Here is a 25,806-nt window from a genome sequence, read left to right as displayed (position 1 = left end):
GCAAAGGGAGGTTTCCTGTCTCTCAGAGTAGGAAATACAAATAACTGTTAGTCTCGCCTTTGTGTGTGCATGTGTGCACGCATGTGTTTGTGTGAGTGTGTGTCATAGTGTGGGACTCTGATGCTTACTTCTGGAGTGGCTTGTCATAGAAAACTTTAGTCAATACTGTGTGGATGGGTGCCTTATTATTCTATCCTCTTTTTCGTCTTGTTTTTAAATTAGATCTTTGTTGAAAAATAATGTATATAAATTGCCCTTTCTGTATTACAGATCACAGAAATGGCTGCTCTTATGGAAAAGAAGAGTGAATTTCTGTGTGTGGTGTTGAAGGGAGAACAGGATGTGGGTGGGTGTACACATGTGTATATAGCTATACTCATCTATATACATCATATAACTATAGCTGATAGCTATATTAACTTAGAAACCAATGCAGTTAATGTCATGCAAGTTCCTAGCATCCATGGAAGTATAGAAATATAAAACTGCTTCTATCAGTATAACTTTTTTTTTCAGTACAAGCATCTTTAGTTTGATATAATGCCTTTACATTATATTTTAATTTTATTTCTTGTCTGATACTCAAATTCTAAAACAGTCTATTAGCCAAATTAGGCAAGTCTGCCATCAGGGGATGTGCTCTATGACTTGGTTCTGTAACCACTGTTTAAAAGGGGCTGATTCCTTTTCTCTTCTATGCAACTTACACGACATACAATCCATTTACTGTGTTTTTTTCAGACATTGCACTGAAGTTTGGAGTTTTGTTTCTTTTTAAAAAGAAGTTCTTTTTGAGGAATGGCAGACAAGGCATGTTTCAGTGTTGATCCATGGGGATGTTGCTAGAGCAATACCCCTTGGCAGTAGCGCTAGTTTGTGTAGTGCGTGTTCTGTTTACATATCTGGATGGGGTGTTGTTTGCTGCTTTTAGAAGCCTCGTGTTTACACAGGACAGATGTACTGTATGGTTCTTCCACCAGCACTCATAACCAGCTTTAGTTATTGTATATCTGCATTAGTTATTGTATACCTGCATTAAGATGTATTATAGCATAGATACAGTTCCCTGGAAAAAGTGTCCTGGTAATATTGTTTATTCTCCTCACTGTATTGGGACAAATGGCTCCAGTGAAAGGAGGCAGTAAATGTTGGCTTGTAGTTTTCCTGATTTGTTGTGCTATCCAGTGTCTTTAAGTAGACTATGCTTGAATTTGCCTCCAATTCTGAAAGTCAGGTATAACCCCAGCACTGTTCATCCATCAGTACATACTGCTCTAGCACATATCAGATAATATGTGATGACTGTAGGCATACTTCTCCTTTTCCATGAGTGCATGACAATACAGAGGGATAGCTTAATTCTACTGCTGTTTTCTTCAGGACTCCACAACCGCTCAGCTTCTGTTTGTGGGCTGACTGGTCTCAATGAAATTATTTTTCTGCAACAAGAACCACCACTTATATTGATAAACCCTGGCTGACCGCAGTATCAGAAGCTGGATGGTATGCTGATGCCATGTGTACTGACCTTTGTAAACAACTCTTCCATGATTTTGACATCTTTGAGTGCTCCTGGAAAAACTTCCCTTGGAACAGATAACAGAACTTACTTCTCTACTTTGAGTTGCCAGATTATCTGGCAAGAAAGCTGCTAAAGAGAAGTTCTGAGAACAGCTGAAAAAGAGCAAGAACATGCCTGCTGCAAGCAATAGAGCAACTGGTACCCACTGAGCAGTAGTAGTGGTGGTCTGAAAACACGGGAGAGGAACATGCACATGTGTGTCTTATGGATGTTGCGGTGCTGTGAGAGCAAAGAAGAGCTCTTAACTGCTCAGAGGAATATAGAGGGGCTAGTCAGAATGGTCAATGAGTAGTGCAGGCTCTAGAGATGAGAACAGGTTACAAAAGCTATGCCCAAGAATGCTGTTAGAGACTTTAGCAACAGCTAAGTTTATAGTTCTTTCAGAAAATGAAACAAACTCACAATCCATTTTATAGCACAGCCCAAGGCTATAGGTAATCCATCTCTGCCAATCCTAGGATGACCCCAGTAAACACATGTTGAAAACCAACATTGCAACAAACCTTCTTGTTTCTGTTGAGATCCAGAGACCCTATGAAAAGGTAGGGAAGGTAAAACGTATGGCACTAACCATGAGAAATTCCTTGTTGTTCTTCCAGTCCTGACTCTATGCTTTTCTGGATAGCAGTTTGCCTAAATCTGATATGATTGGGTTTGAAGTTATCTGGGGGAAGACTACCAAATGCACCTTTCAGAGGTCCCAGGCAATCCACTGGAGAGGTTTTATTTCTGCTTCCCAAGTGGAAAGCGGAGCCACAGCAGGATTAAGTGGCCTCATCTGTGGCAGCACCCACAGCTCCCAAATTCTCATCTGATGCCCTACATGACTAATCAGCAAATGCTTAAACTTTTGCTTTGCTTTAAGCTTCTGAGCCATTACATGGAAAAGATAAGGTAGTCTCTGCTGTTGGCAATGGTGACGTTCTCTTATGCTTCCCTCTGTAGTGGTGTGGTATTGTCTGCATTTGGGGAAATGTACTGTGAGGGGAGGAAAATGGGGAGTTTTATTTGGGGCAAGCAGAGGGAAGTCTGATCCTTCTTCTACTAAGTATTAAATAATGCACCAATGGTTTTCACTCTTGTGCTGCTCTGCTGCAGACATTTTGCAAGCAGAGAAGGAAAGCAATGGTGTTTTTTGTTTTGACAAAGCATTTTCATGAGCATGGCTGCCCATTGAAGACATCTGTTTAAGTTCCCACCCCGAGATAACAAGCAGATCTGGGCAAATATTTGAGACTGCTTTTTTCTGGCAGGTTTGCTTACGTTTCATACACATGAATCCAGGGACAAGTAGCAGATGCCCTGAGGAGGCCTAGCCAATGCTTTCAGCTGAAATGTGTGTTTTGTGTCCAGCGCATTCTCAAGGAGCTCTTCTGAGGAGTTCTGAGTAAACAATAAATCTCTCCACAATGGAATTTATACTGAGTGAATTATCAGGGTTAAAAAAATATTCTGTTACTTTGAGCTCTTATCTTTGTTTACCGCATCGCCAAGGACAGTGACCTGCCTTTGTGCCCTAATACTGAACTGTCAGCAAGAGAGACAGGAAATGCTGCCTTCTCTATAGGCTCAGCATATAGGCTTAATGAGAAAAATAACATCTCAGCAGCAGTTGTTGGTTTTACTCAGTTCAGTTTATTCTGTTTTGTTGTCTTACTTCAGTAAACCTAGATAATCTTAGAGAAAGGCCTTTGTGCCAAGTTTCTGAACTCTAATTTAATGACCTTCGGATATTTAAACATTATTAAGACCAAGTCAAGCTGACAAAAGAGTCTATATTCCTTTCATTTCCCACCAAGCTGAGCCTGCTGCATCCTGTCTGGAGCCTGATCGTGCGCAGCACTCTCTGAACACGAGCCATCTTTCAGCTTTAGTGAGGAAGGAGTGCACCAACACCAAGCAAAGCACTGGCTCTGTCCCTCACTGGAGTAATCTTGGGTTCACAGGAAACCCCACCACTCCTGGATCACCTGATTAGTAACTCCCCTCAGTGAAGTAAGAAATGCATGATGGAAAAAATAGTCAAATAGGGAAGAACCGTCCAGGATGGAGCAGAGATGTGCGGGTAGCACCGCGTGTAGTGGAATGGCATTGCCTTGTCTCAACAGCCCACCCTCTGGATTTTGGGGAGCATGGGACCTGAGAGCAGCATGAGCCTGGCTTCTAATTCCTGACACTGGCTGCAGGAATCCATCGTGGTGTCTGCTCAGGGACCACTTTTGGTGCAGCTCCTCTTGCAGAGGTCTAATAGCAGCAGTAGTTTCCCAGCATGGTTCCCACTTCATAATTTGAGAGGTCAGAGGTGCACGGAAGAGGGAGAATTCCCATGGATCTCAACCTCTGTTTGGAACCCAAGGACAGCATAGATAGATTAACTTTGAAGGCAGGTCCCTTAAACTTCAAATTACAGCTATTTTTTCTATGCTAAGGTAGGCAAACGCTGAGTTCCTTGGCTGATGTGTGGGTAAGTGTATAACACTTATTACAACTTTTTTCCCCCAGCAATTACACATCGTAAAGCAAGCTTTAATCACAGGTTAGGTTCACTTCTTTATTTATGCAGAAGGAATGTGTAAAATTTCTGTTCTGGTAGTCTGTCCACAATTTTGTTTTCCATTCAAGACTTACCTTTATTTTGTATAATATCAGTATTAGCTGCCAAGACTTGACCTTACTCATGACATAAAATCTTTTCTTAAAAAAAGCAGGGGATTTGCTGTTAGTGCCACGTAATGATCAGGCTTTAAACAGGAGCATCATTTGCAGCCGTCCACTGAGCATGCCAGCAGTATCCACACAATCTCACGATTAAGGTTTATCGGTCTTATTAAGAGTGCTGAAGGAGAGGAAGAGACTTTCCCAAATTTGCTTGGAAGGCTGCGTCAGGACTTGACCTTCTGATAACAAGCCCCATGGTTGTGCCACGCAGCAGCTACTCCCCGCACTCCTCCTGCCCTCGCAATAATGTGCCTGGAATCTGACCCCGCATTTCTTGCTGTCATGTTGGTATCAGCTGGAGATAAATGAAGCCTTTTGTTAACTTGTTCCTTGCTTTGCAGGGTGCTTTTCTCTTCTGCTTTAAAGAAGAGCCAATGGTGATGTGGCACTGAGGCAGAGCTACATATAGGCACTGTCAGCATGGTGTTTGTAATATACTGGTCAAAGCATCTCTTATGGTAAAAATGAGGAAAGACTCCATTATAAGGAACACAAAAGGGATTTTTTCTATCAAGTTCACTGGAAGCAAGGAACAAGCTGTCATCTTTGGCTCTTCAGCTCCCAGCCTGTGCAGTACCAGGGAGCAAAAGCGGTGACGTGCATATGCAGAACACAAAAAAAACGTCTTCCCACATCCTGACCTAGATAAATAGGACTTGGAATGAATTTTCTGACTTTGTAGCACTGACACTTTGAATCTTCTGAGATTTAAAGATTATATATATTTTTTAGTCATTTTTATTCCACTTCAAATAGATGGATGTGTTACAGAGAATGCACATGTACATGTGTGTGTGCACATGAAGAGAGGACAAAAGTACTAATACCAATCTCTCTTAGTGTGCTGTCATGTGAAATAGGAAATGAATGTGCTAGCAAAAGCAGTGGATATGGACAGAAGTGCAAGATGCTCTGGCTCTTTTGAGCTGGATCACAAATACCCTGAGACTTAAGGCAAGGAAAGCCGCGAGGTTGCTCCAAGTTACACTGGCAGAAGGCAGGTCTAAGTATGCAAGAGGTGCAAAAGGGGATCACATCCCCTTGCACTTTTTACCAGCACATTTCTTACAAGAGGTGTAATGCAGACAGAATATGAGAATATGATCCCAAATAACCTGCTTTCAAAAATCTTTTCTTTCATAATTGAGCCAACCTCCCCCCTGCTTTTTTTTTCTTTAGTGCGATCTAAGTAATATATGACTGAGGCTATGATGGGGGCTATCGAGATATTGCAAGGTGTCATTTAAACCAGAGCAGCAAAGTTGAAATAGCAGAAACATACCATTGGCTTTTTAATTATCCTGCCTTTTTGCTAAAAAGTATTGTAGATTTCTTTATACACATAGAAGTAAAAGAAATAATAAGCACCCTTCATCAGTCAGATAGTCTCTATTTATACATCAGGGTAGGTGTGAGAAGCAAGAAGTCCTGTTTTTTCCCTGATTTTTTTCTTCCTGGTTTTAATTTTTTTACTTTTAAATTAAATTTCTTCATTTAGAATCACACAGATGTTTAGGCTTCAGCCATAGATAAGTGGGTCTCCATTTAACAGCAACGACCAAAATTTATCTTTCTTTTCCCTCTCTCCCCCTCACTTCCTCCCTTCCCCACCTCCCCCTAGAACTCAGTAGAAACAGAATGCTATATATAGACTCAGCACAGTTCCCTCTCCCCCCCTCAATTACTTTGCCTGCATGTTTCAATTTCGTTCTGTGTCAAACTTTGCCAAGGTACCAAGTTTGGCATTTTCAAGAGGAGGTTGGATAATCCCTGAGGTCCCCCCCTCGTAGTAACACCCTGCAGCACCTCCCACCCCCCCAAATGTGTGCTACAATACTGTGGGCACTCTGAGGGGCAGCTCACACTTTTCTGATGTTTATTCACATGAAGTTCCTGGTCTTGTACACTTTTTTTCTTTTTTTTAAAAAAGTCTATGTGATTTTAGACCTGCACTAGCAGCAGATGGCCAAAGGGCAGGCAGGGATGGCCCATGGTGCTCTGTAAATGGAATATTACCGGCATCCTGCCATCACGCTGCAAGTCTCTGGTGTTTGTTTTGTATTCTCTCAAATCAGTCAACACTGAAGTCAGGTGTATAACCCAAATCTCATATTTCATTATTAAAACAATAGACAACCAATAAAAAAAGTAAAGTAAAAAAGGTTTCTAGTTGAAAAGGTAAGACTGAGAACATGAATCCCAGTTCAGAAGCCAGAAGGCATATGAGTTCAAAATACTGTTATTTGTCATAAATCTCATGTGTTTTCCAGCCAATTTCTAAGTATGTTGGGGCCTCACTCATAATGTTTGAGTGATCAGGGTTGGTAATATGCTAGCTGCTCTCATGTGTGTGACAGGCCCTTTACAGAAAAAGCCTACAGCTGTGCTTCATCTTGGTACTTAGAAAATCCCTCCCCACAGATTAGCCCATCTAAGATATCTATAGGTCTTTGTGCCACAACTCGTGCTAAAAGGGCAAAGGATACCATCCTTTATTAGTTATTTTATATGGGCAAAGCTGCTAGTGAACCCACTGCAGAACACTATGGTTTATGCACTTTTCTGGCTTAAAAGTGCTTTTTTGTGTTGAATGATTCTATGACGTGTCAATTTGTGGGTGCCACCTTTGTGTCTCAATGGCATCTGGATCCAGTGGCCTCCCTGTCAGGGCTGGCTCATACCCAGGTGGGTGCCACTGTGTTGGCCAGGTTCCCCTGCACTTCAGAACTTTTGAGACTTGATGCAGGATAGAGCTTTGAAAAAGACAAATAAAGAATAAAATACTGAACATTAAAGTAGTGTGGCCATAAGTGAAAAGGCAGCACAAAGGCGAGGTGTTGAAAATTGTAAAAATAAGAGTATCCTTGGAAATACAGAGGTAAATGAGTGAGGTAGCCAGGCCCTGAGACAGGAAAGGATCAGGTTTAAGAAGCGAAAGTATTTTTGAGAAACCAGCAAGAAAGAACAGCAAATTGGTCTTCACACCAGGACGTTGTGGGACTGTGAGGTAATAAATAAATAAAGGCCAAAGCAGCTTACTCATAAAGCAGAAGAAATGAGCAATACTTTCCATTTGCCTTCCCTGTAAAGTCTTATATCATCCTAAAACATGCTGGAAATGACCTTGTTCAGACTACAAATGAATTCTCTATTTTCTCACTGCTGACCCTGTGACTTCATCCTGCAGCTTTTTGAGTTGTGCTTTTGTTCCCCTTCACTCCCATGTGCTCGTAAGGGCCAGTGAGTCAGTACACGTGGAAAAGCTTCCTGCTCATGGCAGTACCCGGTGCCCCCCCAAACAGCTGCACTCCCCAGGCTCTGTTCTCAGCTGGTGCAAATGGGTGCAGTTTGTCTGACTCTGTGATTCAGGTCTGTGCTAAAGGAGACCATGAAAGATGTGGTCTCCTGAATCGAATACTATTCTTTATAATCTCTTCTCCAATATGCATCTTTAAACATCAGAAAGACCCCGGTCTCGGTTTCTTTTCTTGTCTTCTCCTCAGTTTTTGTGGATCACTTGGACACTGATAATTGCAAAAGAATTCCAGATAAAAATTTAAAGTTTTGTTTGTACTTCTTGGGATTAAGGACAGGAAGGCTCTCCTTGGGGAGGCCCCGGTGGAGTTTTTCCACTGGAAACATTCCCACAACTTGGGTACAGTTTGAGTGTCATTATAGAGGTCCAGTTGGACCTTGAATAACCTACTGTGACTATCTGTGTAATCAGGACCAAGTCATTGTGAGAAGTAAATCATAAACAGATGGACAGTCGTGCCGTGCTGCTCTACAAAGGATAGAGGAGAGCAAAGACACAAAACAGCACCAGAACATGACACCATGATGGCTTCACTAAATCTAAGCGTGAACAGGCTTAGGAAAATTTCTGTGTTCCCAGATGGAGAGAGATAGAGTAAGGGAATAAAAGGAAAGAAATCCTTGAATAGGCATCTGTCAGGATTTGTTGCAGACAGCTTTATCTGAATATCTAGAGAGGTTTTTCATAGGTTAGTGTCATGGTAGCAGACACCCCTGCTCACAGCCAGCTCCCCACTGAGCTTGTGGTAGTGGGTTTTCAACTGACCTATAGATTTGTTTTTTTTAAAAAAGGTCTTCTTCATGCACTGGAGGAAGAAAACACAAAAACTGTTTCAAGTACTATCAATTTTTTTCACATACCAGTTGCAAATTGCTTTGTTGTATCCAAGGCAGTCAGCACTTTCCAGAGGGAGCAAAAGAGGAAAAGGCATTGAATAGCTTTGGTTAGAAAATATTTTTTTTCCCTTTCTTTTTCCATTTTTCATCTTTTCAGTTAAACTTGAGAAGTTTCAACAGGAACAAACTTTTCCTTTGTGCTTTGTAGAAAGGACATATGCTAAAATTTGGAGCTATGACTGGACATGGCTTTTACCTGTAGATTTTACTTGTATTACCTGTAGGAGATGCAGAAGTCTACAGCAAGCTTTGACACCAGAAACATTTTGCATTCTGTACTGTTAGTAACATCAGTTTCTCAAGGACAGGCTGGACCGTGAGTTACAGTTTTGACAGCTGAAACCAAACAAAGCTCTTTTTTGTTTAAGACATATTTAAATGCCGTGCAATGGATTTATTTCTTTTTTGGTCACTTTAAGTCTATGCATTCAGAGCAGTATTTGCCTATTTATGAACAGGAGTCACACTGAGGCTGAAAAAAAAATCAGGCTACTTATGAAGGCTTCAGATGGTGAGTGCTCAACTCTTAAGGTTGTAAATTGATGGTCTCAGTTTTCAGCACCTCTGCTGGCCCCTTGTGCAGAGGGAGGGAGTATTTACCAAGAGCACCTCATACGTGCATTTGGAAGATGACCAACTAATTAATGTTTGCTAAACGCTTCGTGAGCCTCAGGGGAAAAACAACCACAGAAAGGCAAAGTCTTATTGTTGTCCTACTGCACCTAATGTACATAAAATGTTTTCAAGGCATCAGGCACAACATAAATGTTGTATGGTATTAAAACTGACCTGCCCTTGTCGGAGCAAATAATAATTACGCTGAGTGATGAGAGAATCTTGCAGTTTCTTTGCTATGAATGTTTGCCTGTTTACTAATTCAGAAAAGGTCTCATCCAGCAATTGCTGAAGCCAATGACTTAAGCAGCCAGTGGCTCAAGAAGGGTGAATTACAGAAGTAATTTATTTTGTGTAAAATCTCCTGATCTCCTCATAGGTTGGACTGTGCTCTCTAGGACATATTTCCCCAAGTTGCGTGCCTGGAGCTGAGTCACCTCTCAGTCTGTAAGGCTGATATAGAGTTGAAGAACGACCAAAGATGACCTCACTTCATAGCCCGTAAGATAGCCTCTATTTGCAGAATGAAAATTCATGCTGATGCCCTTTAATATAAACATAACGTGAGGAAATGAACATTTGATTAAACTAAACACACGGGCCTTTTATATGCAAGGCCCTAATTTAAAGCACTGTCACCTCCATACAGAAAATACCAGCTGGAGCAGGAATGATTAAATTAAATCATCTGGCTCTTATGTGATACCATGAATGTCTGCTGAGAGGGAAAAAAAAAAATCCCTCCTCTTTATTCCTGTAGATCTGCAGCAACCATCAAGGGACACTTCCATGGCAGGAAGGATTAAGTCTTGCACGAACTTCAGTGGTTAATGTGCTTTGGACTGGTGACATGCCCTTCGGACAGACCTACCCCAGTTTTATAATTCTCTTTCTCAGCCTTTTGGGCCTCTGGCAGTCCTTTCTCCTGTTTAATTTCCTCCTTGCCTCCCTCCCACTGGGATCCTTCACCATTCAGCATTTCTGCCACCCAAGTAGAAATTTTGTGTCAGACAAGTGTAGAAAGAGAGACTTTGAGCCTCGGTGGGCTGCAGAGAGAACCGGGGCCGATTTCCTGGGGGCTGAGTGTTTTTTAAGGAGGCAAGAAAGAGGCAATGTCTGTACCTCTGATGAGCTTAGCTTGCTACAATGCATGGCCAGGGATTATACCCCATCCACAAATAGTTGGAGCTAGGCAAACATCGCATACAGGTAGGGAGCCACTTCTAGAGGGGAGCTATTCTTCCCCACCCAACTAAGTAAAAAAATAAAAACTAGTGTAGTGAGGGCACTTGTGTATGAAAAGCTGCCTGGCTTGGCAATATCAGCACACTGGGGACCTGGCCCTTCCTTCATGACAGCAGAGTACTCCAGGCACCCAGTCTCACAGTTATTTAATTGATTTTCATTTGAGGGCACACAGTTCTCTTGGCATGGGAATCTGGGATTAGGTAAAGTTGACGAATTTACAAAACCAAAATTGAAACAAGTTTTTTTTTTGTTTCTTTTCATTTTTAACTTGCCTCATAAAGGATTCCCTTAGCGGTTTTCTTCTCTTTTCCTGACTTTCTTTTTTTTTCCTGGATCTTCTACCTGATGGCACTCATTCTGTTCTTGCTGATTGCCATGTGTCAGTAGTAATGTAGGTGGAAGAGAATTTCTGACTGTTTTGGTTGCAGCTTTTATGTTTATCTGTTTGGTTTCGGGACACTGTTCAGTTTCAGGAAGTATTTTTATCTCACAGAAGTTTCCTTGTGAACAGTGATGCTACAAAGACTTCGTTTTAGCACTGTGAAAGCCACTGGAGGTAATGCAGGTCTGTCTTCTGTCAGGAGCTAAAGTCTTTGATTCAAAAAGCAAAGTAGCATTAAAGTAAGTTGACATTGGTGTAACCTTATACCTTCTGGCTCTTTCCCCAGCACTATTTGGTGCATACTTAGAACCGCATTTTCCTCTCCCTTACACTGATACAGCCCCAGGGAGCTCTGTGGATTTGCACCAAAGCAAGGGAGGGAGTTTGGCTGCAAGGTCTGCGTGTAATGTGGTTATCAGTGTGAAACTGGTGCACCGGCCTTTCCCACCAGCTCTGAACGTGGCCTTCAAATCAGCACCTTCTTCTGTCTATGCTGAGTGGACTTGCATGGTAGTAAACCCAGAGAGAGGTGGAATTAGAGGTGATGGTGACTGGTAGGTGACTTGAACAGAGATCTGTAATACTAAATTTATTTGGCACTCACAGTCTTTAGGAGGAGCTGGGAAGAATTTGTTTGACATGTCTGAAGCACTTCGTGTTGTCACATCTTGGGAAGTGCCTTAATGAGCAAAGTAACTTTCCCAAACCCAGTGAGCATCCACTGAGGGTGGGGGTGAGAGTCTGACAAACTTCCATTTGAATGACAATCCAAGCAGATGAGAAAAGTGGTAGGTAACCCACATGGAATAAAGGAATAAAAAAAAAGCTTAGGAATATGTGTTTTGGATAGCCTTTCCTTGCTTCTGGGAAAAGAGGCATGAGGGGATGGAGCTGAAGACTGGGTTTAATGTTCATTCCTGAGAGTATCTGAGAAGGCACAGAGCTGCTGATAGAGGCTTCAGTGCTACCAAGGTGTGCTCTAAGAATTTCAGAAGTGGTAGGCAGTTTAGAAAGCCTCTTACTGCCACATCTTAATCTGGAAATCAGGCTTGTTGTCCTATTTTCCATTCCTGAACCTTGTCCTTGATTCTATAGTCAAGAATTTAATATTTTACTGAAAGATTCTGTAGGCCTCTGTCACTAGAAGTGGCTAACAGGCACTTGGTGATTTTAGGCAGGCTCTTTTCTGTCCTAAGGCAACAACTTCTGCCATGAGCTGCCTCTCAGAATGAGTGGGATTCAGGAGCTTCAGGGTCATGTTTCCCCAACAGCATGGGCTGGTTCTGCCTGGTGCCATGCCTCAAAGGGACATCTCACTTGGCAGGTGCAGGCTGAACCACAGACAACAGAAAGAAAGGATTTACAGTAAGAAAGAATTTGCAGTAAATATTGCATGAGGACTGTCTTAAGCATTTTTAGGTGTTTGGTTCAAGTTCTGAGGATAAAGCTAAAAAATTTTACTTCATCAACTTTATCCCTATATTGCTGCCTGAGACTGTAGGGGGGTTTTAGTTTGGTGCTTTACAGGTATTCCAGCATGGTGTCATAGAAGTGGTAAAACATGAGACAAGCTTTCTTTAAGCAAGTAAAAGATAGGTTTCTGTTAAACCATCCCAACCCTTTTTTTATTGATCTACATTTTGAGTGCTGTCCTGGCTCTAACTTTTCCTTTCTTGATATGGTTGTTGGAAGGTTGTCATGGGGCAACCCTAGTTTGACATTGTACTTCCCGGTCTTGCATTTCTTCCCCTCTCAGAAGCTGAGTGAGGCACACAAGCTCTAGATCTGTTAGGGGATGAGCAGCTCCTAGAGGTGACCATAGAGGTCAAAACTGCAGGCAGATTCCTTGATCTATCGGCAGCTTTTGATCCATTTGATCAAGAAACATTATTGACCTGTTTGTGAATGGCTGTTGTCTGAATATCTCTTTTGGCAGTTTGAAAGGGGGGTGGGTGAGAGAAATCAGGGGTGATGCTGGCTTGTTTTTGACTCCTATCCTATTGCTATCCAAAGTCTACTTTTTGGGGGAGAGCCCATGTGGACTATGTAACTATGCCTACACAGATAACTCATGGTCTGCCTCTGCACGTCATCTCTCTGACATGGACTTTGTCACAGCCACATGAGGCATCAGATCTGAATTGCAATTTCTCAGAAACCTCAGCTGGTTCAGTATCAGGCCATGACTCAGCAGCACTTGTTATGAGGAATGTGGTCTCGCAGACTTTGCTGCTTCCAAATTGATTTCAGGTGCACGTCACACTGTCAGCTACACAAAATTTTCTCTGTTTTTTTTTTTTTTTTTTCATTTCTGGATGCTGAGCATTACTAGACCGTGACCAATAGGATAAGTGGAAATCTCTTATTCACTGATGTGTACTTTGAATTGCCATTCCCAAAACGGAGGCAGTAAAGGAGGATGATCTGTGCCTCACTCATCAGCTACTTTGGGGAAAAGTTAGTATCTCATCTTCAACTGTCACTGAAGATTGGTTCATTCTGGACGTTGTATGGAAGCAACTGAGGTGCAGGCATATGTTCCCTTCTGCTGACTTGGCTGTGGTGATGCTAACCACAGCCAGCAAAGAAGAACGAGCAACTGGTAACAGTAACATCTCAAACTGCAGCAGAGTGATTGGCCAGACCGCTCCTGTCAGCACTTGTATTTCCTTGCTGTTCATTGAAGAATTAAAAGTTAACTGAGGGTGGTGGCAAAAAATAGGTTTGCCTGCCTAGAAAATGCTAAAACCGATACTGAAAAGCAGAGGTGGATCTGAAGGTAGTTATCTCTCTTGGAATTTATATGGGGATTAAAACACGTGTCATCATTGTAGCATGTAGGCAATTTTATAATCACTGCTGGTATTTCACCTCAGGGTACTCTGTGGGATGAAGAATTAATTTTCCATCTTTTTCTAAGGAATAAAGGCCTGTGATATTCTGTCAGTCATAAAGGAGAGTTTGCAGCCAAACTAGATGCTTTCTGGCCCTCAACGGTGATTAGACGGTCTGGGATTAGTAAGGGTGTACCATCACACCTCTGGAAATCAAACTGGGGAAATGTGTGCAGAGAAACACCTCAAGATGTTACATGGCCATTCACTTCCACATCAACAGGAAAAGACGCTACAAGGCTATGCAAAGCATAAGAAAAGCTGATGTGCAAAGCAGTGACTGCAAAATTAAAATATAGGATGGTTTACTATATGCAACGTCTTTCCTTCACCCCATCTCTACCTGTTAAAGACAAGAATCTTTCTTAGTGAAAAAATACCTCATCTTCAGTACAAGGCAATTTATACTTTTTGTTGTTGGTTTTGTTGTTGTTTTTTTTTTTTGCAGGGGGTTAAAGTGGCATGTTTGCACAACACCAACCCTCACCCCAGCAAACCTGCCAGCAGTTGATAGATATAAATAGGGACATTTAGGGAGAAAAGCATATTTACGTTCCTTTGAAATGTGCTTGGCTAAAGGCATATTTTTAAGAGAGGGAGTGGAAAAACAAATGGAAAATATTTTCTTTGAAAGGGAAAAAAAAGCAACAAACTGTCCTTCCTAAATAGAGATGCTTGGCTGATGTGTACTTTACGCAGCTGTAGGTCAGACCTTGCAAACAACTACTAAATTAGGTCCAGCTACTTTGATGCTAAAAGCATGGAAGTGCCAGTAATTAAGTTGCATCAGATGTAGGAAATGACTGATGTGTCTTTTGTGCTCACGATAGCAGAGTTCACTCTGCTGCCATTTGACTGACCCCCCTTTATGTAAGCAAAAGGAATTTTCTTTTAAGGAAAATCAGCTGTTTTTACACCTTTGTTTTGTTTTCTGAACTGCTAATCCCCTGAAGGTATAGAAGCTATTTGAAAGAGCAAGTCAAAGCTCCAGTAATTTAGTGTTATATTATTTGCTGATGTATGGTTTGATTTAGTGGCTACTTATTATATCAGGTTACCATATAATTATCTTAATTATTGACTCCAGAAGTAAGTAGAGGGATTATGAGAGAGACAGAAAGGCCCAGTGGAAAGAGCATGGTTCAGAGAATCGAACACATCTTGGTGTGCTCTTGGCTCCACCACTCATTTTCTCTGAGCCTGAACTCTTCCCTCAGCCAGCCTGGCCATGAAATCAGGATGGATTGCAGAGACAGGACTCAGATGCTTAGCCAGGATTCAAAGAGATGCAGGAGAGCAGTATAAAAAGAACAGAGGAAGGTTCTGAAAGACAGTTGTAAAATTAGCAGAAAAAATAAAAGAATACTCACCACAGCATGCATTTGTGTCAAGGAGATGTGGGCATGGAGAAGGGTGGTTTTGCCATGAAGGCTTGAAATTTGAACCTGCATTTCCAGCCTCTGCTACTGATTCTCCCACCAACTCCCCCCTCCAAAGTTACACAGCCCTCAGCCCTCTTTCTGCAAAATAAGGATGATAAAAATCATCCTCCTGTCTTTGGTTTTAGCCATCGACATTATTGGAGCACAGTTCCTCACACAGCCTTCAGCCATGGTTCTCATGACATTGTGGCCATTTTTGGCTTTTAGTCTCCTAGTCCTTTGTCTGATAACCATTGACCTAAGCCAAAGGTTTGAGTTAGCAGGCACCACTGCAATATAAAAAAGGCTGTCAGGGCAGTCCATACTTCCTGTATTGATAATATTTGACATATACTGACAAAATACTTCATCTATGGACAAGCTGAGTTGTATCTTTTTCTCTAAGAGAGGAGCAAACATGCTGATTCTGTTCAGCCTGTGCAAATTACTTTCTCTGGTGTTGCTTTTCTTTCCTGAGCCAAAAAATGGGGATAATAGGATGTATCTATTTCCTTCCTAGAAAAGATCAGCTAATGTGAAATGGTGCATGGTGGCTTAGTGCTGAATAAGTGGGATACCCTAATCCAGCAAGGTATCCTTGTTCTATTGTACGCCTTTTCTGCATACCATCTGGAGTTGTTCTCTGCTTAGTATTTTCAGTATGTACCATATGTTTTTGCATGAAAATTCAATAAAATATGCATTATACATGAAAAGTGCTGTAGTAAATAAAGGAAGGATGGAATCCAGTCCCCTTTGTGAACGGCAGGGGCCCCAAATCTTCATAAAAGGTTTAGTCTAGTCTGACGTCTGTGCTTTTCTCCAATTTACTCTGTGTCAGTCTTTAGGAGATGCTCTAATTTAAAACAAAACTCCACTTTCCTGATGAGGTTATTCGATGTTCTTTGGCTGCCCTCTGCTGAGAGCACTGAATAAGACAGGGAAAATATCCTCTTTCCAAGGAAGGTTACATTGGAAGAAATTCCCTGTTTATCCATGTGCTGAGTTCTGTCACTGCTGCTGGTGGTCACCCGTGGTTTGGTGTCTCTCATTGTCTCTTTGCTTCCAGAGTGAAAAGTCTTCTGAGCTACAGCCCTATTCAGGTTTTAGTGCCTACCACTCATTGTCAAGGGCTGGGTGGCTTTGTACACTTATGAAAATGTAGGTTCAGGCATTGACCACTATGCAGAATTAAGCATTAAACAAGGGGTGGCCGCAGGAGGAAACAGACTTCTCTACCCAGGCACTACTGCAGTCCTGCCAGGTGGGATTTGAGCTGTACCTCAGCACCCCCCTTCTTGGCAGAGCAATTTGCCACTGTCTGCTGCTCCTCATCGGGGTGCCCATTTCTTCCAGTGCCACTTCCACCCCTCTACAGGCATCACAGCACTAGGTCTTTGCTTTATTTCTATAACTGGGAAGGGGCAAAGGGTTTGTTCCAACATCAACAAGAGTAACTGCAGGACTTGCTGTGAACAAAGTGTGAGCTGTGCTCTTGTCTTTGGGAAGAAACAAGGGTCCTGTGCAGATTTTGGTGCATGTATAAAGATATAGCTCTGTTGTAGCTATTAATGCTCTGTGTAATACCCTGTTTTTAATACTTCCTAGCAAGTTGATTTATTATTATATCTTCATCTGGGCTGTGGACCAAAGCATTTTGATGATGAAAGGAATGTTATACACACATTTAATTACTGCCCACATTTTTGTATAATTTTATCATTTACTGTTTTAGATGAGACATCGAGTCCTTCTACAGGAAAGATGCCCAGTAAAAAACAGATGATTTAAAAGCTGATTTAAACAGATGATTTAAACAGATGATTTAAAGCTCTGAGATGAGTTTAGCTCTTAAATATGAGAAAATATAATTGTTCCTTTCTTTCTGCCCTTTCAGATGGTCCCTGATTACCAAAATGTACAAGAACTCCCTTATCTGGACATGGTGATTGCAGAGACATTGCGCATGTACCCACCTGCATTCAGGTATCTGGAGTTTTTTCCTTCTGATTCCACAGGATAGCTCCTTAGCTCTATAAAGTGAAAATCTGTTGTTGGAAGACCTATGGTCTCTTAGTCTCTGTGCTAACATCAATACTGCTTTGTGCATTTGAAAGATATAATGTGGCCTATTGAAGGAAAGCTGGCTAATTCTGGTATTTCTAAAGCGCTTTTTTACAGTGGGTTGGCCAAGGTTGCTTCCTCACCATTCTCCACATCCCCCAAGGTTAGAGGATGGAGCCATTTTGAAGCAGACCTGGCCTTAGAAAGCCAGATGCTGCTTCTTCTGTGTGCATCAAGCTTCAGAGATACAGACCGAAGACCTGCCCTAGCTTATTGGTCATTAAGGCCCTGATCTGTGGAGGGTTGCACATCCAGAAAACTGTATTTTACATGTGTATTTAACTTCAGCACATTTTCACTTAGTACTGCATTGTACTAACATAGCTAAACTAATGGCAATATCCATTAACTTTTGAAAGTTTTGTCCTGATTCACACAAGACTAATTCTACTATGTTGATGAACTGAAAACAAGGGAAAAAGAAGTTAGAAGATTGTTTGATGAAGTTCTGACTTATCACAAACATAAATACAAATGTTAAGGAATGGAACTTTTCAAAGTCATCAGCCCGTTGCACTGCTTCTTGCGAAGCTGGAAACACATAAGTGATTAAAGCAACAGGGGTCTTTGAGTTTTGTCTGTATCACTGGGAAACAATTAATGTTTGTCAGATGGGAAAAAGAATGAGAATGGAGCAAAGTTATTCTGAAATTTTGGTTGGCATTTTCAGTGGTGTTTATTGACTTGGCTTTTACTCTGACGGATGTGGAATGGATAGGACAGCCCAGTGCCTCTGAAAGATGTTAATTGCCTATGACAATGGTAATGCTGAGTTAGGGAAAAAATCAGTAGCAGCCAAGTTTCTTATAAAATGAGTTGGTTTTCTTTTTTTTAATGAACTTACTATCCAGAGAACTTTCTTCCACAGAACTCATGTTTCCACTATCACCAAATTCATGTAAGAATGAAAATAATAGCTTGTCAATGCATTTTTTTAGCATACCAGTGTTTTGTTGCAGGTTTGGAGCCTTTGTTATTTATTTGTCTGAGAAAGAGAGATGGGTGACAGCAAGGAAGGAATGTGTTTCTGTAATGATACCAGGCTGACAGCCCTGAAACTGAAATCTTTATTCAACTTTTTAAGCAGAGTGTGGGAAGCAGGAAAGGGAGCTCCTGCACATTGTCTTGCCCCTGTGCTCGCAGTTGGTGCCAGGGAATAGCTCCCAGACTGAGACGGCAGGGCACCCACCTGGCTCTGGGCTGATTTGGGATCTTTAGTGACCACCGAAGCACCAGATGTTCTAGATCAGAACCTACCACCACACATGCACACCCACACACAATTTTTTGTAAGGTTTACAGACCCAAGCTTGGCTTTGGCAGGTGGCTTTTTTCAGTCTTCTTGTCACAATGAGGTTTCTCTGGACAGTCCTACTCTGTCACCTGTCACCAGGGGGTGGGAGGAAACTGCAGAGTTTTTTTGCTAGCATCATGGCTGTCTTTGATGCATGTATGTGAACTGAGGTTTTCCAAAGCTTATGAATTAGTTGTATTTTTGTAGTGGCAGCTGCAGCAGAACACCTAGCCCTAATATTACATCTCTTGCTAAGTTTCAGGTACCAACGTGGGGGAGCTTCTCAAATAAACCAACTCAAAACTATATTTGGTATCCTTTTTTTTTTTCCTGAAAACAAACCAGCATATTCTTTGTACTTGTTTAATTAGAGATGATAGATACATCTCATCAGCAATTTTCATAAAAAATTAGTCTAAATCCAACATTCACAGTAAAGTTGCAGTTTAACAGTTATTGCCTTGGAAAATGGTACATAGTCACAAATTCTTCCCTTTGAAAAGGGCAAAGATTAGCTGTCTGGGCTGGAGCTATGGGCTTCTAGATGGAGAAGACACCTGAGAAGACACTAGCATCAGCAACAGTTGTCGTATTTATCTACTGAGAAAGTGTTACTCTGGAAATTGTAGGGTCAGCTGAAGAGATTTACTTTTATAGATCTCTCCTGCTGTGTTTTTAACCTTTATTAATCATATAGGATACATGACATTGCAGATTCACTCGGGAAGCAGCTAAAGACTGTGTAGTGCTGGGGCAGCATATTCCAGCTGGGGCTGTCATTGAAACTGCAGTTGGACACCTCCACCATAACCCTGAGTTCTGGCCAGAGCCTGAGAAATTCATTCCTGAGAGGTATGTGGAATAATGCTTTTCATTCTTAGATTGAAGTTCTTATTTGGACCTGTTTAGATCAATGTTAAATGCTGGTTTATGCATTAGGGTGTGTACAGAACTCCAGCCTGTCCAGTGGAGACACCAGATCCTGCTGCTCTTTCACAGTCACAGTCACCCACAATTCATCCAAAGCAGTATTTCCACCAAGAGTGGAATTTAGTTTAATTTAGACCATAAAATTATGTTATTTCTACCAAATTAGACAAACGATGATAGTGGCGCATCCCACAGAGGGTGTGAGATTTGGTCAAGGTTGAAACGTGAGATGGGTTTTCAGACCCATTTCCAAATCAGATACTGTGAATAATGTCTCTTCTGGATGCAGAAATTCTGAAGCGAGATAGTATATATTCACTGACATGGATGTACCTGGGAAACTCATCCAGTTCCTGGCTGGTTTAGAACACCCTTTTCACCTGAAATCTTGTAATGGTGTGGGTCCTCTGTGAGTGGGGAACCTACCCCATCTACCACAGGGAATTTGCTCTCCATCTGTTAGTTAGGATCCTTGGTTCTTTCTTGGCAAGACATACATACTTTCACATGGAGCATTTATTCTCTTCAGCTGGTGGGGGGACAGTGGCAAGTTGTGGTTTTGTACCATGCCCTATCTTACAGATGCTGAGTTGAGCTTACAGGGAGAGTTTCAGCTGATGTGGTGCTGTGTAGAAGCACAGTTCAGTTTTGTGGACAGATATGTTTTTAAGCTGTTTTGTGGGCAGATACATTTTAAGCTACCACTACACCAAAAAGTTTACTAAGTAAAGAAAGTGACTGCTCCACAAACAACTGGGTGTGAGGCAGGCAGCCCAGAACCACCTTTGCCAGTAAGACAACACATGTATGGTGTAGGTGGGTTTGCCTAATGCTCCTTCTGGAACAAATCTAGGCATATGCTCTGTCGGGCTCTTTTGGCCATGAAGAAGAGCATTTTCAGGGTTAGAGAAGCCCAGAAATTTTGCTGGAGAGGAATCTTAGCAGTAACTGGAAGTCTAGGGTGGGTTTTTTTAGTAATGCTTATCTACAAATGTTTTCTTAATTGTTTATTCACCACTTCAGTGATAGCATGAAAGCACATTAAGGAGTAAAATGGACAGTGGGGGCTGCAGTCCCCTTGACTCACACAGTGCTGTTTGTAATGAATCTGAGATTAATTCCCGTTTGAAACTTCCTGAGGAATGATGTATAATTACTAACATTCTCCTTGGATTGTATCATTTGGTAATGTTCGTAAGAATTACAAAATAAGAGCTTAACAAAAAATAAAATAATTTGTCTAGAGCCCTTTTTACCCCTAATATTTATTTTTGAAATTGGCCTTTGGAATAATACAGGGGAGACTTTAAATTTACCAGAATGATATATGGGGGTGAGCAAGGCAAGAATTGCATTAACCTATTTGGATGGGATGTGCAACAGTATATAAGTCCTTCAGTCTCAAATTACAGGCTTCTATAGTACTTTTTGGAGTAGTAACTCGATCTTATTTAGGATATCTAAGCGTGGAGATGGGATTAGTGGAAATACATAATATTATTTTTTTCCAAAGCTCAAAATAGCCTGTATTACATCTCATCTCTTTCTACCCTGCATGAGTTCTCTGGGCCTTAGCAGTCTGAAGTTCTTTCAAACTATATCCAAAGAGATGAGAGATTCTCAGGGATGACCCCATACATGAAGGCAGAACCTGTATCCATACACAGAACTGGAAAAGTACTTTCATAGTAGAAGAAAAGTTCCAAATACCTTAGGACATGGGAGGATTATGTAGATTTCCAGGGTAGTGCCATCACTGTAAAGGTTTGCTTCTTTCGAGGCACCACTCTGAGTAGTGACTCAAAAAAGCCCAGGATTAGCCTGACCATGTTGATTATGCATTGGCCCTAATAACTCGTACTGACTCAGACACTGTATTCCTGTCTGTATATATTTTATCCAATAGGCATTCATCTTTGCAGATGTTGGCAAACAGATTTTACTTTTTTTTTTTCCCTTTGAACTGCTGTTCAAATAGGAATTTTGTTTCCCTCGTGGAAAAAAAAAAAAAAAGGCTCATTTCTAATGGGCTGATCAAGTATTTTAAAGCTAACTAATTGATGCAGATCTGCATACAGATTAACACATTAATCAGTCTTTCCAGCTGGACTGAGGTACTGAGATGGCTCAAAGAACAGAACCGTGTGCAATTTTAATGTTTCCCAATTGTGAACCTGGTCTCTTTAGGCCAAGAGCAGAGAGAAGGGCTGTACTGAATTTGTAATAACCATCTTCCATGGCCTGTCCAATGCCATGAGATTTCATCTCCCCTTACAAGCTTCAAAGAGCAATTCCTGTTGACCTTCATCTTCAGGGCACAGCAAGGAATGCTGTTGCTAATTCTATTCAGTTCAGGTTGCAGCCTGTTAGTTTCCTCTTAGCTGTAATTTCTCCCTCACATGTGTAAAGGTGTGAGGGACATGTCCCTAATCACCCTAGCACCTGAAGTTATCATTCTTCTGGGCATGGTCCTCAAATGAAGGCAAGTCGTGAAAGATAGATTGGAAATAATACTCATGTCTGCATGTCCTCTCCTGAAATCACCAGCTGACAAAGGCTGATGGCTGTAAGTCAATTATCTGTTTACTTAAGATGTCAGGACATAATCTGTCAATAGTTCCCCTGACCTGTCTATTAAGACCAATTGAAATAACCATATTTTGAGATTTAAATGAAAATAATGGAATCAGGAGCAAAAAGCATTCCTTGAACTGGTTTCCATCTCTGCACTCTTTAGGTTTACAGAGGAGGCCAAGAAGAAACGACATCCCTTTGCATATCTGCCCTTTGGGGCAGGACCTCGTGGCTGCATTGGCATGAAAATGGGTTTGTTAGAGACAAAAATGACTCTGCTGAGGATTTTGCAGAAGTTTCGATTCAAGACCTGCCCAGAGACTGAGGTTTGTACATGCAGGGAGGCTAAAGATCACACTTGTCAACTTGAGAGAGTTGACAGTATATCTTAGACAGAGGGCAACTGATTTGCCTTTGTGACTTCATTTGAGAAAACTGCTAGAGACACTTTCATAATAAGGAGGGACAAGAGGCCTGGACTGCATGTTTTAATCAAAATATGATTCAAGATATGTGATTTTTCCAACAAAAGAAATGGTTACACAGCCCTACCTTAGTGGAGAGCGGTATAACAACACCACAGTCAAAATATCTTGATTTATAGAGGGTGAGAATGGGTGTACATGCTTCATAGGATCTCAGCACTTTAGTATATGCCTATTGCTATGTACATTGCACCTGGCATTTACTCAGCAGCTCTGGAGTTTACAGAGTTAATTTCTTCCTGTTCAGATCTACAGTATACCTGGGCAACCAATGCCTCAGCCTCTGGCTGTAAATTCTATTTAATATTATGTTAGCGCAGCTGACTGCAGAACAAGTACTTTACAGCTTCTGCAGTAATCCTGGTATGAACTGGTCTCCCAGCAAAAGTGTCTGTCTGTTTATGGGGGTGTTATACACACAGAAACAAACACATACAACTGTACATAAGATGCTCTTTTTTCTTTCAGATTCCTTTGCAGCTCAAATCAAAAGCCACACTTGGACCAAAAAATGGAGTCTACATTATGCTAGAATCTCGCTAAAAGAAAATGTACATCCTGAAGCCTACTGGGATGAGACCCTTTGTTAGTGACTCACTAACAAAATATAATTATTTTTCAAAACCCCAAAGACAGCTAGGAGCCCAAGTCCCACTGATGGTCAGTAGGTGCTTCCTCAGTGCCCTCCTGTGGGAGAGCCTCCAGTCACCTTTTAAAATGGGCTCCGCAGTCTTTTTTGGCAGTTTTCAAATTACTGTGAATAGCATCTGAAAAGTAGCATCCCACTTTCACTTGCTTTTCACTTCCTTTCACTCATCTTTGAGAATGCTTTCCTCCTGCTCAATTTCAACAAATGGAGCAGGTGTTAAGAGTACAAGCAATTTAAAATAGATTTTAATTACAATTCATTATATGGCACATCCTTCTCATGCACTTCAAAGTTTCTACTCTAGAGAAAGCCCAAAAGGCACCACAATTACAACAGAAAACCTGGGATGCAGTGCATTGGATTTTGTCATCAACTCTGCTAACAATCAAAGCTGAGGCTCCTGCACAATGCTTAATCTCTTCCTGTGTCTGTAAAATGGAAAGAGTTGCACCTCCCTCATGCTTTGAAGTGATTTTATATACACTTAAATTAACAATTTGCACTTGGCACGTTGCATTGATGCAATGAGGAGTTTCCTGCTTACCAGTTAAGTTCCAGTAGCTAAGACCAAGGAAATGAGGTGACTGCCATTTCACTGGCTACTGAACTGCTGTTGGAAAACTGGAGAAAAAGAAGATGCAAATTTAAAGCAAGCAGGAAGACTGAAGGAAATTGAAGGTTAATCAGAAGGTGTTGTTACAACATCTGCTTCGTGATGAGGCTTTTCCTTTCCAAGCGCTGAAGTTGGCACTATTCTTGTCTAGCTCCTTGACTCAAGGAAATTAAGAGCCAATGTTAAAGGAGTGGGATCCAGGATCATCAGTCCCAGCAGCTCTCTTGTCACCTTATGTGACCCTGGAGCAGCTCATGTCCCAAGTGCCTCACTCGCCTCAGGAAGGAACTTGTCTGATTTCCAGCTGCAGCAGCACCATGGATCCATTCAAGCTTTATGACTGTGCACATGCACCTTCACAGCCAAAATGGCTGTACACTTCCAGTCGTCAGATTTTCTCCCTGCCCTTTCCTACTTCTCTACAAAGCCCTTCAACCACCACACAGCTAGTGGAGCAACACACAGCAGGGATCAACTGACAAGAAAAAACCCCACACCTTTCCTTCAGTGGGTGCCACAGTCTGGTTGTCTGTACAATTGAGCTGGTTTTGTCTCAGATAATTTTCTTCATAGCAGCATGGGGCTCTGTTTTGGATTTGTCTTTTATTATTAGCACTGCTTGAACAGAGTCGAGGGCTTTTCTTCTTCTCACACCACTCCATCAGCAAGGAGGCTTGGGGGTGGACAAGCAATTGGGAGGGGACACAGCTGGGACAGCTGACCCCCACTGACCACAGGGACATTCCATACTGTATGGCATCATGCTCAGCATATAAATCTGGAGGAAGAAGAGGGAAGGGGAGGATGTTCGGAGGGATGGTCTTTGTCTTCCCAAATCACTGTCATACATGCCAGAGCCCTGCTGTCCTGGGGATGGTGGAACACCTGCCTGCCCATGGGAAGAAGTAAATGAATTCCTTGTTTTGTGTGTGGCTTTTGCTTTACCTATTAAACTGTCTTTATCTCAACCCATGAGTTTTCTCACTATTACTCTTCTGATTCTCTCCCTCAGCCCACTGGGGGGAAGTGAACCAGTGGCTCTGTGGGGCTTAGTTGCTGGCGGGGGTTAAACCATAACAAAACCATGAGAAGAAGTTGGTGCAGTCTCCTTTTTTTTTTTTTTTTAATTCCGTCCTTTATTTTTTCTTTAAAATTTTTGTATATAACAAAAACTCTTATGGCACTATAAAAATAAGGAGGCAGCTTTGGTTCTTTGCAAGTCTTGACCTTCTGCCTGCTTGACGTACTCTGCTTGGGGTTTCCTTAGGTACAGCATCTCTCTCTGTGGTATGCACAGAGAAGTGTCACAGCAGCAGGAGGAAGAGACTGACTGCTCATCTTCATTGCAAGGATTTCTGGAAGGAGCCATCTGTGCACTGATCCCTGGCTAGGTCCCTATCTTTTGCTGCCTTCTTCCCACATGCTGCCTGAACACTGATCAAATTACTGTATCTTGTTTCTCAAAGATTGTGTCTTTCTCTTTCATGTTTTTTGTGTTTTGTTTTTTTGTTTGTTTTTTTTTTTTCAACCAGAACTGTATAGGTACTAGTGATGAAGTGCTGACCTGGTAGTCTTGGAATAGTTTCTGTTTCTATGGAGCATCTCTGGCATGCTAAACAGTAGTGCCCTGTTACAGACACACTGCTTATATGAATTGCCGATGGAGTGATTTTTATTTATTTAAAAAGCAACACACTGTATATACCTTAGTTTCTACACATTATCCATAATTTTCCCTCCTTGAAAATAGTGTGCTGGAGGCTGATTTACTGTATACCTTATACATACAGTTGGCAAAAAGCTGGAGGGACCTTGCTAAAAACATCTCACCTACTTGAATGAGCAGAAAGCTTATTCCATCTGAAGTCAGCTGCCAAAGGCTTGTTTGTTTTCCTTACATGAATTAGAGGGTTGATGTGTGCTTCATTTTTGACAAAATACTCCATCCTTAACCAAGCTTGTCCCTTTTTAAGATATGATTTTACATAGACTCTCCTTCCCAGTCCCTGCCTCTGCAACTGGAGCACTTACCAGTGAAGATCAGGGCAAAAAAAGTCATTGAGTA

General features: G+C 41.6%; 1 protein-coding gene across 12 annotated transcripts in view; it reads left to right on the top strand.

The window, feature by feature from the left end:
• The window catches only part of TBXAS1 (thromboxane A synthase 1), a 264,346-nt gene extending 239,158 nt beyond the window's left edge, over positions 1 to 25,188 (top strand). For 8 of the 12 annotated variants that reach the window (XM_051784696.1, XM_051784695.1, XM_051784698.1 and 5 more), the window contains 4 exons: positions 16,970 to 17,058; positions 19,205 to 19,342; positions 22,158 to 22,320; positions 22,948 to 25,188. In XM_051784696.1, the coding sequence (XP_051640656.1) occupies positions 16,970 to 17,058; positions 19,205 to 19,342; positions 22,158 to 22,320; positions 22,948 to 23,022 (465 nt within the window). In that variant the 3' untranslated portion in view covers positions 23,023 to 25,188. The remainder of the gene's footprint in view (positions 1 to 16,969; positions 17,059 to 19,204; positions 19,343 to 22,157; positions 22,321 to 22,947) is intronic. The other 4 variants (XM_051784702.1, XM_051784704.1, XM_051784703.1 and 1 more) reach the window with 1 other exon arrangement.
• Positions 25,189 to 25,806: the final 618 nt, after the last annotated feature.

Source organism: Manacus candei, unplaced genomic scaffold, assembly GCF_025592945.1.
Source record: "Manacus candei isolate 608988 ecotype Guabito, Panama unplaced genomic scaffold, ASM2559294v1 h1tg000018l, whole genome shotgun sequence".
NCBI lineage: Eukaryota > Metazoa > Chordata > Aves > Passeriformes > Pipridae > Manacus > Manacus candei.
Note: the sequence above shows the minus strand (reverse complement) of the source record. Positions and strands in the feature narration are given on the sequence as shown.